Source organism: Heterocephalus glaber, unplaced genomic scaffold (assembly GCF_053883595.1).
Source record: "Heterocephalus glaber isolate CG9 unplaced genomic scaffold, H.glaber_assembly_v1.0 deba00001592, whole genome shotgun sequence".
Lineage (NCBI taxonomy): Eukaryota > Metazoa > Chordata > Mammalia > Rodentia > Bathyergidae > Heterocephalus > Heterocephalus glaber.
Window position 1 is genome coordinate 1,026,797 of NW_028258367.1, and position 18,919 is coordinate 1,045,715.

The following is an 18,919-nucleotide window of genomic DNA, read 5'->3' on the forward strand; positions in this document are numbered from 1 at the left end:
GCAAATACATTTTTTGGAAGCACTCCTGACTCTCATTCTACACACATCCGCATATAGATTTTTTTTTCCTTTTTATAGACTTTATAGATTTTTATAGATTTTTCCTTTTTGCACTTTGGAGATTTCTCAGAGATTACACATTCAACTGCCAACATGGGGCTGATTTGGTAGGAGTGGGGGGTGGAAGTAAACACCAATTTTAAAGTGACAATTTCCAGGGGCTCAGGGTGAAGGCAAAAAGGGAATAGAGTTCCTCACTACAGAGTGAATTAGGCAGTTAGAAATACTTGACTGAAACCTTATACAGTATACATGAACAAAGCCCCCTCAAAAGCCCAGATGGGGAAGCTCTCCTCTGCAGGTATCCAGCATATCCACTGCATATGCCATTCTGAGTTACGTTTGGAGAATGTAAAGCAACACACCCTTAATGGAATACTGCACATGATTGCCAAATATATATCCTTCTCCATACAAACTGCTAATATGGGTATAGACTGAGCTATGAAGCCAGCAAAGATTGCTTACTGACAAAATAAACCAGGCTTACACTAAACAGAAGCAGAACTGGAAATCCCGAAAAGCACCAATACCAGCAGAATTTATTTCTATATATGTTATTTTGTTTCTTTGGAGAGCTCCAATTGTGTACCTAACATTATACATGATACCCTATTTAAAATGTTTTATAAACAAATTATTTTTACACGCGTCACTGGTGAAGCAGATTTCCAACAGAATTACATGGTGACCCTCTGAAAGCAATGCTAAGAAGGAGAAACCCAGTTGAAGTTATTTTAAATTTAATATCTGAAGAGAGAAAAATACTACATATACCCCCAAAACAACACAATCAAAATAGAGAAGGTGGCTGTCAAGCTGGAGTCAAATTTTGGTGTGGCTAATCCATCAGCATGCCTAGAGCAGCTGCATTAGCAATGCTGGTGGCAAAATAATGTTGTAATTTCAACAGGCCAGTAGTTCTGGCTAGAAATCAATCTTGTGAAGGCAAAGCAGCATTTGTATCATTAAATGAAGACAAAGAAAAACCTAAGTGCCCCTGATTTAAAAACTGGATTCTTATGAAATACATAACCACATGCTGTTTTAAAAAATAAACCTATCCACTCCTTTTGGTCAACGAGAAATACTAGAAATAACTCAAATTAATCAGAAATACTTTCTACTTAGTCAGCAATTACCACCATTTGTCTGGGATGGCTGTTGCACAAAGATTTGAGGATGGGAATGGGCGAGAAGGAACACAATAGTGGCCAAAACAAACAACAAACAAAACAACCAACCACTGCAGCCAGTGGGAAGCTGCAATCATGCTTGTGGCATGGAAGCTAGGTCCCTTGCACCACGTGAACTTACAATAAAGGGGGGAGAAAGTTCCCTTAAAGAGGGGATGATCCTCTCCTAAACCTGAGGGTCAGATGGGAATTGGCAGGGTGAGAAGGACAGAACGGCTGATACAAGGCTCCCATGGTATCCAGAATGAGTTGGGCGGGCATGGCAGGAAAGGGAGCCTCATGTGAGGCTCATAGTTCTGTGAGGTTTCATATTTACTCTTGGAGAAAAAGGAAGAGATTAGGGATTTTTCGGCAGAAAGAATGGATGTGGGGCCCTCAGGTACAAGGCCACTGCAGGGTCCAGGTAACAAATAATGGTGCCTTGGAAGAAAGTGGTGGAAACAAGAAAAAGGGCTAAGCAGCCTATGATAGGACCTCCCGAGTCTTTTCCAAGATCTTTCCTTGCTGGCCAATGTGATCTTTTTGAGGCAGCCTATATAATACTTGTGGGACAATTAACAGTCATTTTCCAGGTGCACATTACTAACTCCCCATTCCATTTGGTAAACGGTATGCCTTCAGCTTTATTTTTCCCTTTAAGAATGAGCGAGGAAGAACACTATTTCTCAACAGCTCTAGAGAGAAACCTTTTCAACAGTGGAGGAGTAGTGACTTTGTTAGCATATACTGCCAAACAACCTCCCCCCACAAAAAACCACAAGCCTAAATGTGACATACATTGTACCTCAATGGACGAATGGACATATCAGTTGTTTTAATGTGTCCATATAATCTGTCACAGCAATATTTGGTGTGTAAACAAAGGATGTATTTATTTTAGGGAACATAAACAAAATTGTTTCTGATTTTTCTAAAATCCTCCTAAGATTCAGAGATTTCCTGAGCTAAAGATGGCCTGAGCCACAAAATTAGTTAACTTGATAAAAATAATATGCTTTTCAAATTAGGGTAGAAAATGCTATAGATACGACCTGAAGGCTGAGCCAGAATGTAAGTTTCTCATGTCCTCACCAGCCCCTATCCCTGTGAAGCAGCAGAAAATCAACTCAGGCAAGAGCCTACCTGCAGGTATCTTAGCGAGCATACATAGTATGGTTCAATTAATTTTCAGAAGGAGACAGAACCTTACTGGTTTATGGCTATGAGTTTTTTGTTTGGTTTCTTTATTTAAATCTATGTGATGGCATAAGTGAAGTTCAAAATAACAAAGACCTAAATAAAAGAAAACTTCAGGAGCTGCGCTTCAGTCCTTAATTCCATGAAACCAAGGTACCCGTGAGCAGTCCAAAGAATCTACCACTGATCTTTACAAAGTCATCCATGATGACTCCCAAACTGGACTATACTAAGGTCCAGAATACATCCTATCACTTAAACACTTTTCCTGTTGTCTTCAGCCCAGAACACTGTTGAAGTTATCCAATTTCAGGCTAAGGAAACCTCACCACTTCCAGTATTATCCTGAAAGGCCTGTAGGTTCACAGTACAGACCTTCACCACTACTTGATACACATGTGTGATTTCAGCAACCCCTTTCCATTTCTAACTTTAAATAAATGAGATTTGCTGGGCAATGCCGGTGAACTTTCCCAGGGGTGGGTGGACCATGATGCTGGTTCTAGATCTCAAGGCTAGTGTGAGTGTATGTGAACATATAGGCAGAGATGCTAATCGTGCTGTAAGGGCAGAAGTGAAGACAAGTGGGCTAGACATTTAAGAGAGGCACAGAGCCCTCATCTCTCACAGGCACCATGAGAAATCTCAGGTGGGGAGGATAGCAAGCAGCTGCAGGAAAGTCAAATAGGGACATAGAGAGAGATTCATAAGGGAGAAGGTGGGTAAAGTTGGGGGCGACTCTGAATACTGACAGGAGGAAGATCCTGATGTTCCAGAGTACACCACAGGGCAAAATGTGCAACAGGTTTGGGGAGACAAACTTTGCCCCAAATGAACAGATTGCTGAAGTTAAGGTATCAGTTCTACTACAACCCTTGCTCTTCCTAATTTCACCTGGTGGGCCAGCTCCAGATGCTTTCCTCAGTGCCCACCAGGAAGCAAACATGAAAATAAAGGCCCTGGCTGCACTTTTCTCCTCTTTCTTCACTAAGCTTGTCACCAGTGCTCTTCAGAGCAGGAATCCCAGGCATCAAGTCTGAGGCTTGAGCCTGTGTTTTACACATTCGTTGTCCAGGGGCTTTGTTAAAACTCAGGCCCTTGGGGTTGTGTTTAAAGGTTTGCTGTATATTTCACAATTTGACTCCTTGATGTCATTAAACTGCTTCTGTTCTTTTTTACTATTTTTTGATTTGAAGATTTAAAATTGTACTTTATGGCTTCCATAATAGTTTTGTACCTCTAGGAAAAGAGGACCAAAAATGAAAGCATTTAGGTGATAATGCAAAGGCTTATATTTAAAGAAATAAAAACTATGATAGCCTTTGAAATCTTTTCTCTTTGTGTTTCAATAACAAGACTTTTCAAATCATAGCTATTATATTAAAACCTAATTGTACAGGGCCAGTATTTAGCTCAGTGGCACCATGCTTGTCTCACAAGCATAAAGTTCTGAGTTTGATCTCAAGTACCAAAAAAACAAACAAACAACAAAACCTAATTGTACAAAGTACAAAGGGCCAAATCTTAGTACAAATCATTCACTGCTCTTCAGCACAGAGACCCCACTATAACCAGGGCTTGACACATTCACAAGTTTTCTGCCCCTTCTCTTTGACATTTTAATGCACTCTCTCCATTAATGTATTTCCACATCAGTGGCTCCTCATCCATCAGCAGAATTGCGTCATATTGGCTTCAGAAGAAAATAACATCAGAAAAGTGCCTTGTTGGCAAATAGCAACAGAGGGTATGAATTACAAATGCATCTCCATAAAGAACAGTTGCTGTAAGGCATGTGGACGTGAGATGCACACGAGGCACAGATACAAGCAACTGTGCACCCCAAGACAGACGACTCATTAGTCTCTGTAAATGGATCCAGCTGACTCTGAGCAGAGTCAGCATCCTTGCTGGCCGCATCCTTGCATAAGATGTCCAGATACTTCAGACAGTTTAGTAGTTGGGTAGGCAGTTATCTAGTGATCTTTGGCTAAGACTTTACAGAGTTTATTCACCCTATTAATAAGTGGCTAAGATGGAACAACAATATTACTTAAAACTTCCAATTTCATATTTGACTAAAATAAAAAAATATTAAACAACTGATTTCAGTGGTCCTGATTATTGGTATGATGTGATCAGTAAGATGTAGGTACATATACTTATATTTGTAATATTTAGTAATTAATTCCCTTCTAGTCAAAAGCAGTGAGACGTAAAACTGATTTTGCCCTTTTATTTACTTATTTTTTAAAAACTAGGAAATCTGAGAGTTTTCCTTCTGATGTTCACTGGACATTCCTTCAGGTATAGTGACAGGGTGGTGGCCTTTGTCCCTTTGCCACACAGGTATGTATCCATGCAAATATTCCACCTCTTCTATGACTCAGAATTTTTCAATAGCAACATGCTAGTCTTAATAATGTTAAATACTGAAGCAACATCAGCACAAGCAATTAAAGGGTAAAAAAGACCCCAAATCCAAACATATGTGTGCCAATGAGTAACTGGTATGTAGCTTGCAAGGCGATTGGCTCCAGTAGTAAATCTCCATGTTGCCTGGAGGTGTGGCTATGTACATGGATCCTGTGCCCTCTACGGTGCAGCAGAGCAGCTTACTCAGACATGCACTTGGGTTTGCCTCCTAATAGCAGGACTCTCTTTAGACACAGAGGAGAACTCAAGTGCCCTAAGGAAATTCAGTTTAGGAATAGCACTTTATAGGACAAAGAGGGACAGAGATGCTGCCTCTGCTGAGCCTTGCCTCCAACTCAGTGACCCAGAGTGTGGGACCTCTGAGGTCTCAGTTTCTTCCACCATATGATCAGGGAGTAGAGGCTGGATAATGTCAAAAATCCTTCCAGCTTCAAGATAACACCATTCTATAACTGAAATGCCGCCATCTTCTTGGAATCTATTATTATGAAAACAGAATAAAAATCGTAAAGATGGTGCCAGATGTATGACACAAATAGTCTCAAGTCACCTAATATTTTCTTGAAGTTTATGTGAGATCCTAGATGTGACAGGCTTTAAGAAATTAAAATCTGTTTATCCATCTACCCTAGCTTAAAGATCTGGGGCTTGTTAGACCTATTGTAGATTCAGTATAGGCATGCTTCTTCCTTGGAGCTTATTTTCAAGAAAAAAGCTGGACAGTTCTGAAACATCCAGATCCACAAATCAGTTATTTGGCAGAAATGTCAATTGCTGGACACTAGCAGGAGACACCTAGAATTAATGAATGGATGCAAAAAGCACACTAAATGACTGAGGCAAAGTTATTTTACATGTGTGTCAAAGTTACAGATAAAGCAATCATTCAAAAATCTTAAAGACTATATTACAGCCTGGAATTCATATCAATGCATCTTCAGGAGGCAGAGGCTTTTCCCAAACTTCTGACAGACCATGGCTCTCTTCTGTTCAAACAGTGGCTCAGAATCCTCCAACCTGGCTACAGAAAACCACCAACATTGAGTTTTTACTAAGACCAAGGAGTATTTCCAATTCTGTTTCTCAAATTTTCCAAATAATATTGCATTAATTATTAATGCTTTCTAAACACTGCAATGAAATTTCTGAGGAAAAAATATATCTGTTCGACAAATCCTCAATAGCACAGGAACTAGCACAAAGAATCAACAACTGGGATCTCATCTTACTAAAAAGCTTCTGCACTGCAAGAGAAACCACCAACAGAGCTAAAAGACAACCTACAATGTAGGAAAATTTTTATACCAGCTGTTCCTCAGACAAAGGTCTACTATCTAGAATATATAAAGAACTAAAAAAAAAATCAGACCCCCCAAATATAAAGACCCAATTCAAAAATGGGCATCTGAAATGAATAGACATTTCTCAAAGATGTAAAAGCAGCAAATAAACATATGAAAAAATGTTCAACATCACTGGTCATTTGAGAGATGCAGATGAAAACAATGCTGGGATTCCACCTCACTCCAGAAAGAATGGCTGCTATCAAGAAATCAACCAATAACAAATGCTGGTAGGGTGTGGGGAGAAAGGAACCCTTCTTCGTTGTTGGGAGTGGAGGCTGGTGCAACCACTGTGGAAATCAATATGGACATACCTCAAAAAACTAGGATTAGAAGTCCCATACCTCTGCTGGGTATCTTCCCAAAAGAATTAAAAGAATCATACCACAGCGATATATGTGCACCTATGTTTATAGTGGCACAATTTGTAATAGATAAAACCTGGAAACAGCCCAATTGCCCATCAACTGGAGACTGGATAAAGAAGATGTGTGTTTTTTTAAAAAATAAAATGGAGTACTACTCAGCCACAAAGAATGAGAAACTAGAGACATTTATAGCTAAGTGGATGCACATTGAAGCCATACTCTTAAATGAAATAAACAGGACACACATGTATAAATACCGAAGTTTCTCTGGTGTGAAAAATTAAATGTGTAAATAAGGATCAAAATGTACAATTGATATTGTGAAATAGGAAGGGAAGGTCTAAAGGAGTAGGGAAGTGGGAGGGGTAGGGGAAAGGAAAAAGAGAAAAGAAAAAAATATAAGAAAAGGAAAACCATGGAAACAAAATCTTTGTAAATAGGGAAAGGTGGAGGGGGTGAAGGGAGGGCAGGGGAATGGGGAAAAAATAAGAACCAAGATATATCATGTAAAGGTACAAGATCCCAATGATAAATGTAACTGTACTGTATACCTAAAATGTACCAATAAACTTAATGGAAAAAAAGAAAAGAAAAGTATATCCGTTCTGTATAGCTATTACTTATAAATCGTCAACTCCAAATGACTGGGCATCATTACACAGATGATCTAGCCCTAAATAATGAGAGCCAACATCTTCTACTGAACTCCTGTCATAACTAAAATGAAGAATTCCTTCACTCATTTTTCAAAATAAAAAATCTCTCTATATATACATATGTTCTTTAACTTATTCAACATAGCAGATGGATGTTACTTATAGAAACACTTATTATTTTTTTTTTCTTTTGGTACTGGAGATTGAACTCAGGACCTTGTGCTTGGGAGACAGGCACAGTGACACTGAACTAAACTCCTGGCCCTATAGAAACTCTCCTAAAAAAAAATTAATAAGATGGCTTCCAACTAGTTAAACGTGTGTGTTTTTTCTTTTATACTGTTTTATATTCAACTTAACTGAGAAAGCCTGAAGCATCACTGCCATAATTCTTCATTTTTACACTGATCTTTCTGCTTCTAACTGCAAGCACACACTTTCACTCACACCCCACCTTGATCATTAATTTGTCCTTTTCTGATTTTTTCACAGGCTCCAGGCCCTTTGGGACTCTGACATGAGGAAGAGGCCATTATGACAATCTGAATACTGAGCTCCTGAAAGGCCCAAACCATTGCTTCCTTTCAAAAAGGGAAACTGACATTTTGAAAGCTGACTTTTCAAATAACCAATCTCACTTTCACTGACAGAGTTGTCAGTGGGGGAAGAAAGCAAAAACAAAACCAGCAACACAAGTTTGCTGCAATGAGCTATTACATAAGGAAAGCAAAAGCATGTTGAAAATCAAATCTCTGAACTCATAGCACTAAAACATGTAACACACGTGTTTTCTTGTATTCAATTTTGCTTTAGAAAAAAAGGCACAAGAGGCTATGTGTACTGCAAAGTGGTACAGAAGGAAGATTTAAAATATAAATAAATCTTTCTTTCTTTCTTTTTTAGAAAGAATCCTGCAGACATGAAAAGCAAAATTCACAGCCAACAGGCAAGGACTGCAGAGACAAGCCTTTGCCAAGTGCACTTTCTAAGATTTATAATTCCAACACTTTTCTTATTATTTTTTTAATTAAGGAGGAGGTGTTGTATTCTAAGGAAGCTATCTGGATGCTACTGGCTGAAATACAGATCTGATTCTCTCGTGCTGGTTAGCTAACATTGATTTTCTGCCCCAGTGAAAGAGATTTTACTCTGATGCATGCCATTTAAACTCATTTTACACAGCTGCTTAATGTGGCTTGGCAAGGCACAGCCAAACTAGCTTTGTGGGTCTAAACAGCACTCCTGAGTTGGTAAAGGACAGAGCCTGTGGATCAGCAGCTGATGATAAATGCCTTTCTTCCCCACTGTTACTTCCTACTGACTCTTGAACTGACCTTGAAGGTGTCAAGAGAAAGTACAAAGGAAGACAAGAAAATTTCCCAAGAATAAGCATGTTTATTTCATTCTGTAGTTGTTACTTCTTTTGTTTTTGTTTTTTTGGTACCAGGGATCGAACTCGGGTCCTTGCACTTGCGAGGCAGGTGGCAGAACCACTGAGCTAAATCCCCGGCTAGTAGTTGTTATTTCACCTTGAGGATTATAGGTGGAGAATTCTGTATATGTTGGTCCACATTAAGGACCATGTTTACAGAATTTAGAATTCTCAATTACAAAGTGTTTATATGCTTTTGCTGGCTAAATGTATATTGAATATAAAACTATTACAAAGCTTTCTGTGTCATGCATCCATAAAAATAGTAAAAGCATAGTTCTCTAAATTTACTGTTTAAACAAAGCTAGTTGACAGTTCCCTCTTTTATTTTAACCAAAGATGAGGGATGTTTCTACTGAAAGTACCAATAACAAGTCTGTATACAATAATGTTATCATTAATATACATCAAGTGATATCAGTAAATTACTCAATAATAATAACCTTTAAGAGTACTTATTAACTTCAAAATAGTGACAGAACCTGGTATTATATCATTTTATAGGGGAGAGATACTTTTTGTTGCTTATGTAATTTCTGTCTTGAAATTAGTATTCCTATATTGAAATGACCACACTGTGTTTAGATGGAAAACTCTGTGGATTATTTTGCTTTATTTTACTAGTAATTTTGACATACTAATGCTCATTGGAAGAAAATAACAGAACTCTGTCACAGTTGTTGGCTGAGCAATGCCATAATGAAACCTCTCCTATACCCAAGCGAGCAGCCCAGATCATCCTACTTATGTCACACATATGCCATGCTGCTCTGGGTGCAGGTAGGTGTGGCTGCATCTTAGTGTGGTGGCAAGAATGATCATCACAAAGTCATGACAGTAGAAGCACTGCACATCATAAATTCCTACACAAAACAACAGCAGCAAAGGGGGAAAGGATACCGGAGTAGGTGGAATAGGTGGTTTCATTGCTTTTATGGAGACAGAAGTTACTATTTTCCCTCTCAGTCATGAAGGAAGGCAGCCATGCCAAAAGTCATCCAGACAAGACCCAGAGGGTGGCATGTATGTTTCTACCAAACTGCCACAGAACTGTTAAGAAGAAAAATAAAAGAAACACAACAAAAATAGAAGGACAATCTCCTCTAAGATAGATTTCCTGGGAGATCTTTTGAATCCCTGGATTGGGTGTTCCTCATGCAGCCAGATGGCATGTTTAAAAGAAAACACCCAGGCCTGTCTTGGCAGGTCCAGGGAGTGATGCTACCTACCAGTACTGGTCAGGCTGGTGCAGCATGGAAGGCCTGGAAGTTGCCACAGTTGGAGTGCTGGGAAGAAAACATGGGATGCCTGGCAGCCCCAGACTGGCTGGGATAAGCAGGTGACCTAATGTATGGTGGCCTAACGTGGAAGCGAAGAACAGCCTCTTTGGATTTGTTCTAAGACAAAAGTTTGAGTCCCTATTTTTCATGCTATTTCACACATAGGTGTGAGGGTGACAGAATGGGGTAAATAAGTAGAATATTCTGAATCATGCAGCTGCCAGGCTGTGGGACTGGGTAAAATTCCTTAAAAAAAGAAAAAAGTGGGGGATAAGGCAAAGGAGAGAGAAATGTAAGATTCTCAAATTTAACCTCAGATCTGAAATCTAATTTCAGATCTAATATCACCTTACAGATTTGAGGTTGGTAAAATTAAAAAAAAATAAACAACCCAGTCTTAAATGGGCAGTTTGTGAAGGCAAGGCTTAGGAATGGTCTACTGATTAGGCTGAGGAAATAAAAATACGCACACACATATGTGTTTGCACATTAATTTCTGTAAGATACATACACTGATTTAGACAGGGAACACAGCAGGACTTTAATCAAGCAGAATTCTGCCTTAATCTCTGTGGTTATCTTCCTCTCAAATCACCATCAGAGGCCTCATGCCAAAAGCAATCACATACTTTCTACTTAACAGACAGAAAATAACGTGCTTTTTGAGTTTCAACCACGGACAATCCAATTTAGTTTAAATCTAAATTAGAACTTCAATTGGACCAGCTGAACCGGCCTTCACAGACAGGTTTATTCAAACAATCCCCAGAGCACTGGTGGCGAACCTATAATATACGTGCCACTGCCAGCTGTTTGTTATCATTGAAAGCTCTAAAAGGTTTCCCATCACTTCCCTAGAGCCTACATGGGTTCTGCTGCAAGGTAGAAGCTGGGGTGCAGAAGACTTTAAGTGACTGTAACGTAGGAGGAGAAAAAGCAAGGGAGGGAGCGGGGAGAGAAGGAAAGGGGAAGAGGGTAGGAGAAAGAGTGTGTGAGTGTGTGAGTGTGTGTGTGTGTGTGTGTGTGAGAGAGAGACAGAGAGAGATTTTTATTTTAGTTCCTCAAGAGAAATTTATTGTTATTTGGAGTGAACAATGAGACCAGAGAAGGTTCCTACCTTCTCAAAATAGCAGTTTCAGAGGAAAAGGAACAAAGGGGCACATTGGAAAACACACACACACACACACATACACACACATACACAATTAGCTTTTACTATACTTTCCTTTGACAAAAGTTAGAATCTTTTCTTCTGATGATGTCGACGTACAACTTTCTATGTGCTTTTTTAAAAAATATATTTACACATGCTTCTTTTAAAATATAGTCATCTTTGACTTGCAAATTTCTAATTTTTTTTATTTAGCCAAGTATTTAAGAATTAATATTTAGAATCAGGATGAAAAACAAGTAACAGAAGCTTAACCCTTGCTCTACCAACTTAAAGTTCCTTAAACATTATCTTTGTTTTATTAATAATATTTTGATTTGGACAGATGGAAAGGTATGACCAGAAAAGTAAAACACAACAAAGGAATAGGAAATATATAAACCCTACACATATACATTTAGATCAAACACAATACACATATGTACACAGTCAAAATTTCTATTTTACAAGGATTCTTATGGTAAGGTTAAGAAAAAGTGGAGATGAGAACATGTGTCTTTTTTGGTACTTTAGATTTTAAATAGCTTTTGGCTTTGGTGTTTCCTGCTTCAAATTCATTTTTTAAAAATGGAACCACAGACACTTTCCTACACAAGATCTGTTTTGCTGGTTGCAATGAGTATCCGTAGACATTTCTAGGCCCTCCCACAAAAATGACATGCCCACTTCTCAGATTTCTTCCTCCATGGATCATAAAACATGTTGTCACATGCTTCTCTAACCTTTACATTACAGAATATGTTTAACACAAAATACAAAACAAAAGCCAAAACAAAACAAAAAACCAACAGCCAAGCAAAAGTATATTTTGCTATTTTTGTGCACTCTAGGGAAATGAAGCAGCCCCTGTTCCTTATGTGATCACATGTCAACACACAGAACATCAGCCCAGCATGATCCTGAGTGGCATACCTGCTTTGTGCTGAGTTTGCAGCAGCCTGCATCACGGCTGCAGCGGCCTCCTGTGCCTTACGGTTCACAGTGGGCATTGGTGGCCCCATTCCTGGCCCACCCTGCTGAGACATGCCAGGAGAACTGGGGGTCACGCTGCTCATGTTTCCAGGAAATGGTCTGTTCTGCATCCCAGCTGACGGCATTCGTCCCAAGGGCATAGTACCACATGGCTGGCTTGGCCCTTGTCCATGCATCTGGTTGTTGGCATTGATACCCATCCCAGGCCCTGGGCCGCTGTAGCTTGCACTGGGCACCCCACTATACGTTGGGGGTCTGGAGTAGTTACCTAAACAAAAAGCAAACACAAATTAAGGCCTTCTATTTAATCTTTAAATTTGTGAAAGCATTCACTGGTAATACTATTTGTCCAACAATGTGCTCATCACTGAGTATTAGTCATAATCTACTAGCCCTTCCTGTCGGTGTGGATGAGGACACCAGTCTCTAAACATGCTCTCTGCACACAATCCTAAGGTCCAGGAGGGTAAACTCAAAGACAAAAAACCTACAAGAACCCCTGAAATGGTGAGGGGAAAGGTAGGCTATTTTTACAGTGGGATACTAGAACTGACTGTTGATTTAATATGTTCAACTCCTTACATTCTTACATTTGAACCAAAATCGTAATTTCATCTCCCAGTCTAATGTGAGACAGGCCTACCACATTCCCTCCAACTGTTACAGAATACATCCATGTAAGGCCAAAATTATCCTTCAAGACCCCAGAGGAGGGTGTTGTGTGGGCCTCCTGACATTAGTCCATACCATTTCTCTCCAATGTCAGAACTACCTTTTAAAAATTTTGCTTGAGCTCCAGATAAAGTGGCTGGTTTGTGCTTGGTATTGTATCTTAGATTCCAAACACTAGTGTGACCCTGGGCAAAGCAAAATGGCGCCATGAGGGAAAACAAGCAGGGGCAGAGGCTGAAATGCCAAGTCATGACTGACTTCCCACTCTTGCCTGTAGAGGGTGCACACTCAGGGAAGAGAATGGCACCTGCATGGCGCCAACAATTTCTGTAGCTTTTTCCTTTTTTCCTAAACATCTCTTATTCCAACTGCATGTATATAAATTAAATTAAAGGCAAACATAATAGAACTTTAATAATACTAGTAGCAAATATTAATTATTGAGCCATAGTACTTTCTAGACACCTAGCTAAGTCCTCTGCCCTGATAAATTCTTTCATTTAACCCAATAACCATATGAAGTACAGATACTACCATTTGTAAGTGAGGAAAGTCAAGAGCTGGTAGACTGGACTGAAGCTCAAGCAAACTGACTCTGAAACTTATGTGTTGAACTGATAAACCATGTGCCTTCAATAAATGACTGCTGAAATTTTACCAAACAAAATGCCAAAAGACTAGTATTTGTAGAGTTTGTGTTACTGTTTCTTAGTCATATCTTACTACTTCTAGGAAGACTCTCTTCATCCATCTAACATAAGTACACACTCATCATATGTCAGAAACTTTTCTAGGTATAGGTCAGACACAGGTACAAGTTAACACACCCGGATTCCTGCACTTTGGAAGCACACAATGTGTATTATGTGTGTACATGTGCATGTGTGCACTTATGTGTGTGCTGGAGTAGGAGGGGTAAAGATAAAAAAATACAAAAGTAAAAGCACAAAGACCAAGCCAAGAGCAGATCTAATTGGGACTGGGGCTCAGGGAACACTCCATGGTGTTGTGAGTTGATATTTACTATGTGTGAGGCTTAGTTCCAAATTCTTTGAATTAACTCATCAATTTTTTACAAGAGGACAAGATATTGTAACCCTCCTGTTGGAGGTAAGGAGCTAAGGCACAGGGATAGTAAATAATTTGATCCCAGATCATATGGTGAATAACTGGAGGAGCCCAGATTGGACCCAGGCAGGTGAGTGCCACTTGAAGTCTAAGAACACCATGCTTTTGATACGCCAGCTTCTCTGATGTCTAAGAAATAGCATACTTACGTAATAATATTATTGTGACTGTGAAATCAGTTTTTCTTAAATTCACACACATACAGCAGTACTGCCAACAAATCTGCAGGAAATTCAATAGACTTTTCAACTTACTGGGTGCCTGCTCTTTTTAGGTATATCATGTGAGAAGCATTTCTTTTTACTTCCTGAAGATATGGAGGGCAATGCTCATGTTAAGATACTTTTCTGCCAAAGGCCACATAGTATTTTGGGCTTTGTGGGCCAAGTCACTTTTAACAACTTTTCAGTTCCCCATGGTAGCCCTACAGCATCCACATGGGAAGGTTCCAACAAAAGTTTATCTACAATAACAGGTAGTGGGCTAACGTGCACCATGATTAGCTGACCCTTGATGTGGACCAATCTTGGGATGTGCTAATAAACTGCTATACTAGCAACAGAAAGTGGACCTTGCTCAAGCCAGCAGTGTCTTTAAGCCCAACACCATTTGGAGGCTAAAGGAAAGTTGAGGAGGATTCTCCAAGGGAGGTAACAAGCAGATCTAGGGAGTTAGTAATAGAGGGAGATGCTGGGTATAGAGGACAGGAGCAGGCAGGGCTGGGCATAGTTACTTCAGGGCCCCAACTACACAGGAGTCAGGTTGGTGGCAGCTCCTTACACTGAACCTGCTGCTTTGCAAAAATAAACTGCTTTTCAAAGTCAGGCTATCCAGAAATAAGCTTACACTGTTTATAAGTAGTAAGTTACAATCAATTTCCAAGTTCCTCACAGAAAGTTTTAAAGGTGCTTCAGAGTCTCCCATCCTGTAGGATACATGCAAGCCTGTGGGCTGCCCTGTTCCTATGCTCTTCTCTTTGAGCAGGAATTCAGACTTATCTTCCTCCCTATTCTCAGAGTACCTCACCTCCAGATTACCTGATAAGATCAGTGAAATATAGTGCTCCTCTTTGCCTTTTACTTTTATTAAAATGAATATACTGGTTCAGTGCTTGAATGTACAAGTAATTAACACACATATTCATGCTATTACTTAGGGGCTGCTTTCCACTCTCCCCAATGCTTGATAAGTGATTCATATGGTAAGCAGTGAAAACATATGTGTCCTTTGCTTTCGAAGGAAATGAACTAACACTTTAATCTGATTTTAGAAAACAAGCATTTGGACACAGCTATTGCAAGCTATACTAATAATGTGGTTTTATTAGAGAAAGAAGGCTTGATCTTATTGAGCTCTGCTTATAGTTAGAGCGAAGAAATGCTGTTCCACCGAGTTCTCAAATCTCAGGTCTTAATGGCAGTTTAGGGCTGTATCTTAAGGAACACGGAGAAAAGTTACTAAGAAGCCTAATGGCCCTCCACCCTATCCTAGCTCTCATTCCTAATGTAGACTAAGGAGCTCAGCTGTTTTCCACAGCTGGGCTGGCTGGGCAGCCAGGCTCTGTTTCTTAGCAAGAAGCACTCTAACCGCCAGCCCCGGCATGGAGCACAACTACCGCCCACACAAGGCTTGTGTGTGCACTTTGCAGCACCTGGCTCACAGCTACTTTTCTCTCATCAGTTTGGTTGACACAAAAGCACACATTTAGGGAAGTGTTCTAATTATGGAGGCTTTGATCTGGGAGAGTAAGTACAAAGTTCCCCTTTCTTTTCCTTGAACTTCTAAGATGTTCATCACTAAACTCACATACCTGGATAAAAATACATACTAAAGGCTCCAAATGGCTGCCAAGGTGGCAAGGGAAGAAGCACAGGCTTTAGAACTGGGATCTGAGCACTTGTTCTGATACTTTCTGGTACACGACCTTCACAAATTATTTAACCTCTCTGCACAGTGGTACTGTCATCTGGAAAGTGGTGATGTTAACAGGGAGCAGGTAAAGTGATGAGTGTAGTGCCAGGCAGAGCTCCCTAATGAATGACAGCTGCCCTCATCGTCATCCACCATTGAAACAAAATGATCTTTCCCCACTTTCCTTTAAAGACGTGTGGGTGGGGCAAAATATAATTCACCCCCACACACATACCCAATAGCATATCTTTCTCCCCAAAATAAACAGAAACTAAATATGTAAGCCAAGGAAAGGAAGAGGAAAAGCCAGGAAGGAGAAGTGCAATCCTTTTTCCATGTTTTGCTAATAGATTAGTAATTTGTTGGCACTAGCTTTGACAGAAAACAGATGGATGCAGCATTAAGCACAATGAAGGCAGCAGATGCTGGGCCAGCCCACCTCAGCTGGACTGGTCTTCCAGCCAAGTCCTAGAGCCCACAGTTTTCAAGTGGGTTCATCTTGGCATGCTAGCTTTGGAAAATTGGTCACCAAATGAGTTCAGATTTCAACCAAACAGGAGTTATAGTCAAGCATCAGATATTAAAATCAGCAGTTAGATTATTCAAGTTGCCACCATTATTTTAGAAGAATTGCAAATAATTTTGCATCTGACTCTAGAACGTTTAAATTTGGTAGTCATACTCAATGCAGCAAGCTTACTGCTTTTATTAAAATACTGTTTCTACTCACACATGAAATTTTCCTTCTTAGGTTCAACCATTCAACAATTACTTACGGATGACTACTATAAGCAAGGTTCTACATCATTCACCTCTGAGGTGAATGCTTCATAAACTAGACAGACAACCCTGGGTAAAAAAATATGCAGTTATATACTATGATAAGTGTATTTGTGAATTAGGGCTAAACATGCACTGCTTTTTAGCCAACAATATTTACCATTTTTATAGCAGTCCACTACATGATATGAAGTCACATTTATTAATATTATTTACACACAAAAACAAACATATGCAATTAAAGCAAAGCACCAGCACAATCAAGATTCCTAATATTTCTACTATAACAACAAGTTCCCTTTTGCCCTTCTGTAGTCAATCATATATCCACACTCGGGCCTTGCAAACCACTGGTCTGATTTTTCCTACTGTAGTTTTCCCTCTCTGCAATATCGTATAGTCTCACAGGACAACCTCAGATGTCTGGTTTCTTTCACTTAGCATCATGCTTCAGAACTTGTGCATTGTTGCATGTATTAGTAGTTTCCCTTTTACTGATTAGTAGTATTCCATTCTATGGACACTTTCCAGTTTCTGAGCTGCTAAAAACATTTATGACAAGTCTTTGTGTATAAAATTACTGTCGGTAAAACCTTAGAAATGAGATGGGGGGACTGTATGGTAAGTGTACATTTAAGTTTATAAGAAACTGGCAAACTATTGCTGTGCTATTTTGTGTACATTTCTTCCAAACACTGCGTAAGAGTTCTAATTATCAGGACTTGATATGGTCAAAGGTTAAAAAATTTAGTCATTCTAATAAGCATGTAATAGAAATAACTGGCTTTAATTTTCACTTCTGTAATGACAAATTATTTTTTTCAGTAATTTTATTTGCTGGTTACTGTACTTTAACTTGAAAAAAGTTCTATTTTAAAAACTTCTGATTCTTTGTACTCAGAACTATCATGCAATGCTACTCTTTTATTCAGGGAAATTGACCAAGTAAGTTAAGAAGATTACAAATAGTTTTAAAATGAAAGTTGACTTAGCCCAAGTTACACTAAATCCTACTATTTGTGGGAACAAATAATTTGTTTTTTGAATCAATATACAAAGCATTGTATTTTTCCTACATTAACATGATTTTAAATGTTTAAACTGTAAAAATGATAACCATATTACATGAAATGTGTAAAAGATAATTATTACCTTAGGGTATCACTTCATTGTTTCACTTTTTGTAGTTTTTTGCATACATGTTTCAACAATTAACTCCTATAAAATTTGACTACTTAGTAATGCAAGCTCAATGCAGGAAAATGTAGACCCATAGAAACTGACAAAAACTAGCCTCAGTTTCACTTCCCAGGGATGAGACACCATGTATTGTAAATTATTTGTGGGCACTGATTGTCAGCCCACTGAGCATCCAGGCAGGGGCCAGAAGGCATGTCATGTCGGTATCTTAGCAAAATTCATTCATTTAAGAAATCATTATTAAGGGCCAGGGATTTAGCTTAGTGGTTTCGTCGCCTGCTGCACAAGCACAAGGACCCGGGTTCGATCCCTGCCCACCCCCCCTGCCAAAAAAGAAATCATTATTAAGAGCTTCTTATAAGCCAGGGTCTATATTAAATGCTTGGTATTCAGTAGTGAACAGGAACAGAGAGAGCCTACACTCTGGTGGCAGAGACAGAAAAATAAATACAGATAAGGTCCCAAGGTGCTAAAAATGATGAAGAGAAATAAAGCAGTAACAATTCTAGAGTGGTGGTAGTTCGAGTAATAGAGGGGAGCCACTGTGGGCAAGAGTGCTGTGTGTGTTTCCCTGCCTCTCCTGGAAGAAGCAGTGGATCTTCAGAGAAATGATCATCAAGGCTAATGCTGGACACAGACCCAGGGACACATGAGCACAACCAGATGCTAATATCTGACGTAACAGCAGAAATGGTTCTGTATACACAGCCTTTAGAAAGCTACTTGCCATAAAGCTCAGTTTTCTCATCAAGATTATGTATCATGTGGCTGCTGTGGAGACAAACCTTTTAATAACTAACTACTGTACTGTACTTTAGCATAAAACAGCAAAGTCTCTATGGTGAGAAAGGAAGGAGTCTATGAGTTGAAGTTCCCACTATCACAACACCCTGCAGGAGCTCCAGGTGCCCGGGTGCCGAGGCATACAGCCTTTCAACTGCAGTGAGGAAGGCCCTGGAGGAAGAAAAAAGACATTCTCTATCTTCCTTGCTTAACTAATGTCTGAGGAAGCCTCCTGAAGGCCACCTGGGAACCCCCGTAAAGATTTGTGAAATGTGATTCAACAAGTAACTTCTTTTCACATATAAATTTATTTATTAATAGTTAACATTAATTACACAATTGCTTTCTATTAAAG

The 18,919-nt window shown here is 39.4% G+C and overlaps 1 protein-coding gene across 1 annotated transcript in view; it reads right to left on the reverse strand.

Moving 5' to 3' along the window:
* Arid1b (AT-rich interaction domain 1B) overlaps nt 1-18,919 on the reverse strand; it is a 431,446-nt gene that overhangs the window by 49,636 nt on the left and 362,891 nt on the right. The window contains 3 exon segments of the mRNA XM_087193427.1: nt 9,897-9,925; nt 9,927-10,026; nt 12,031-12,358. Coding sequence (XP_087049553.1) covers nt 9,897-9,925; nt 9,927-10,026; nt 12,031-12,358 — 457 coding nt within the window.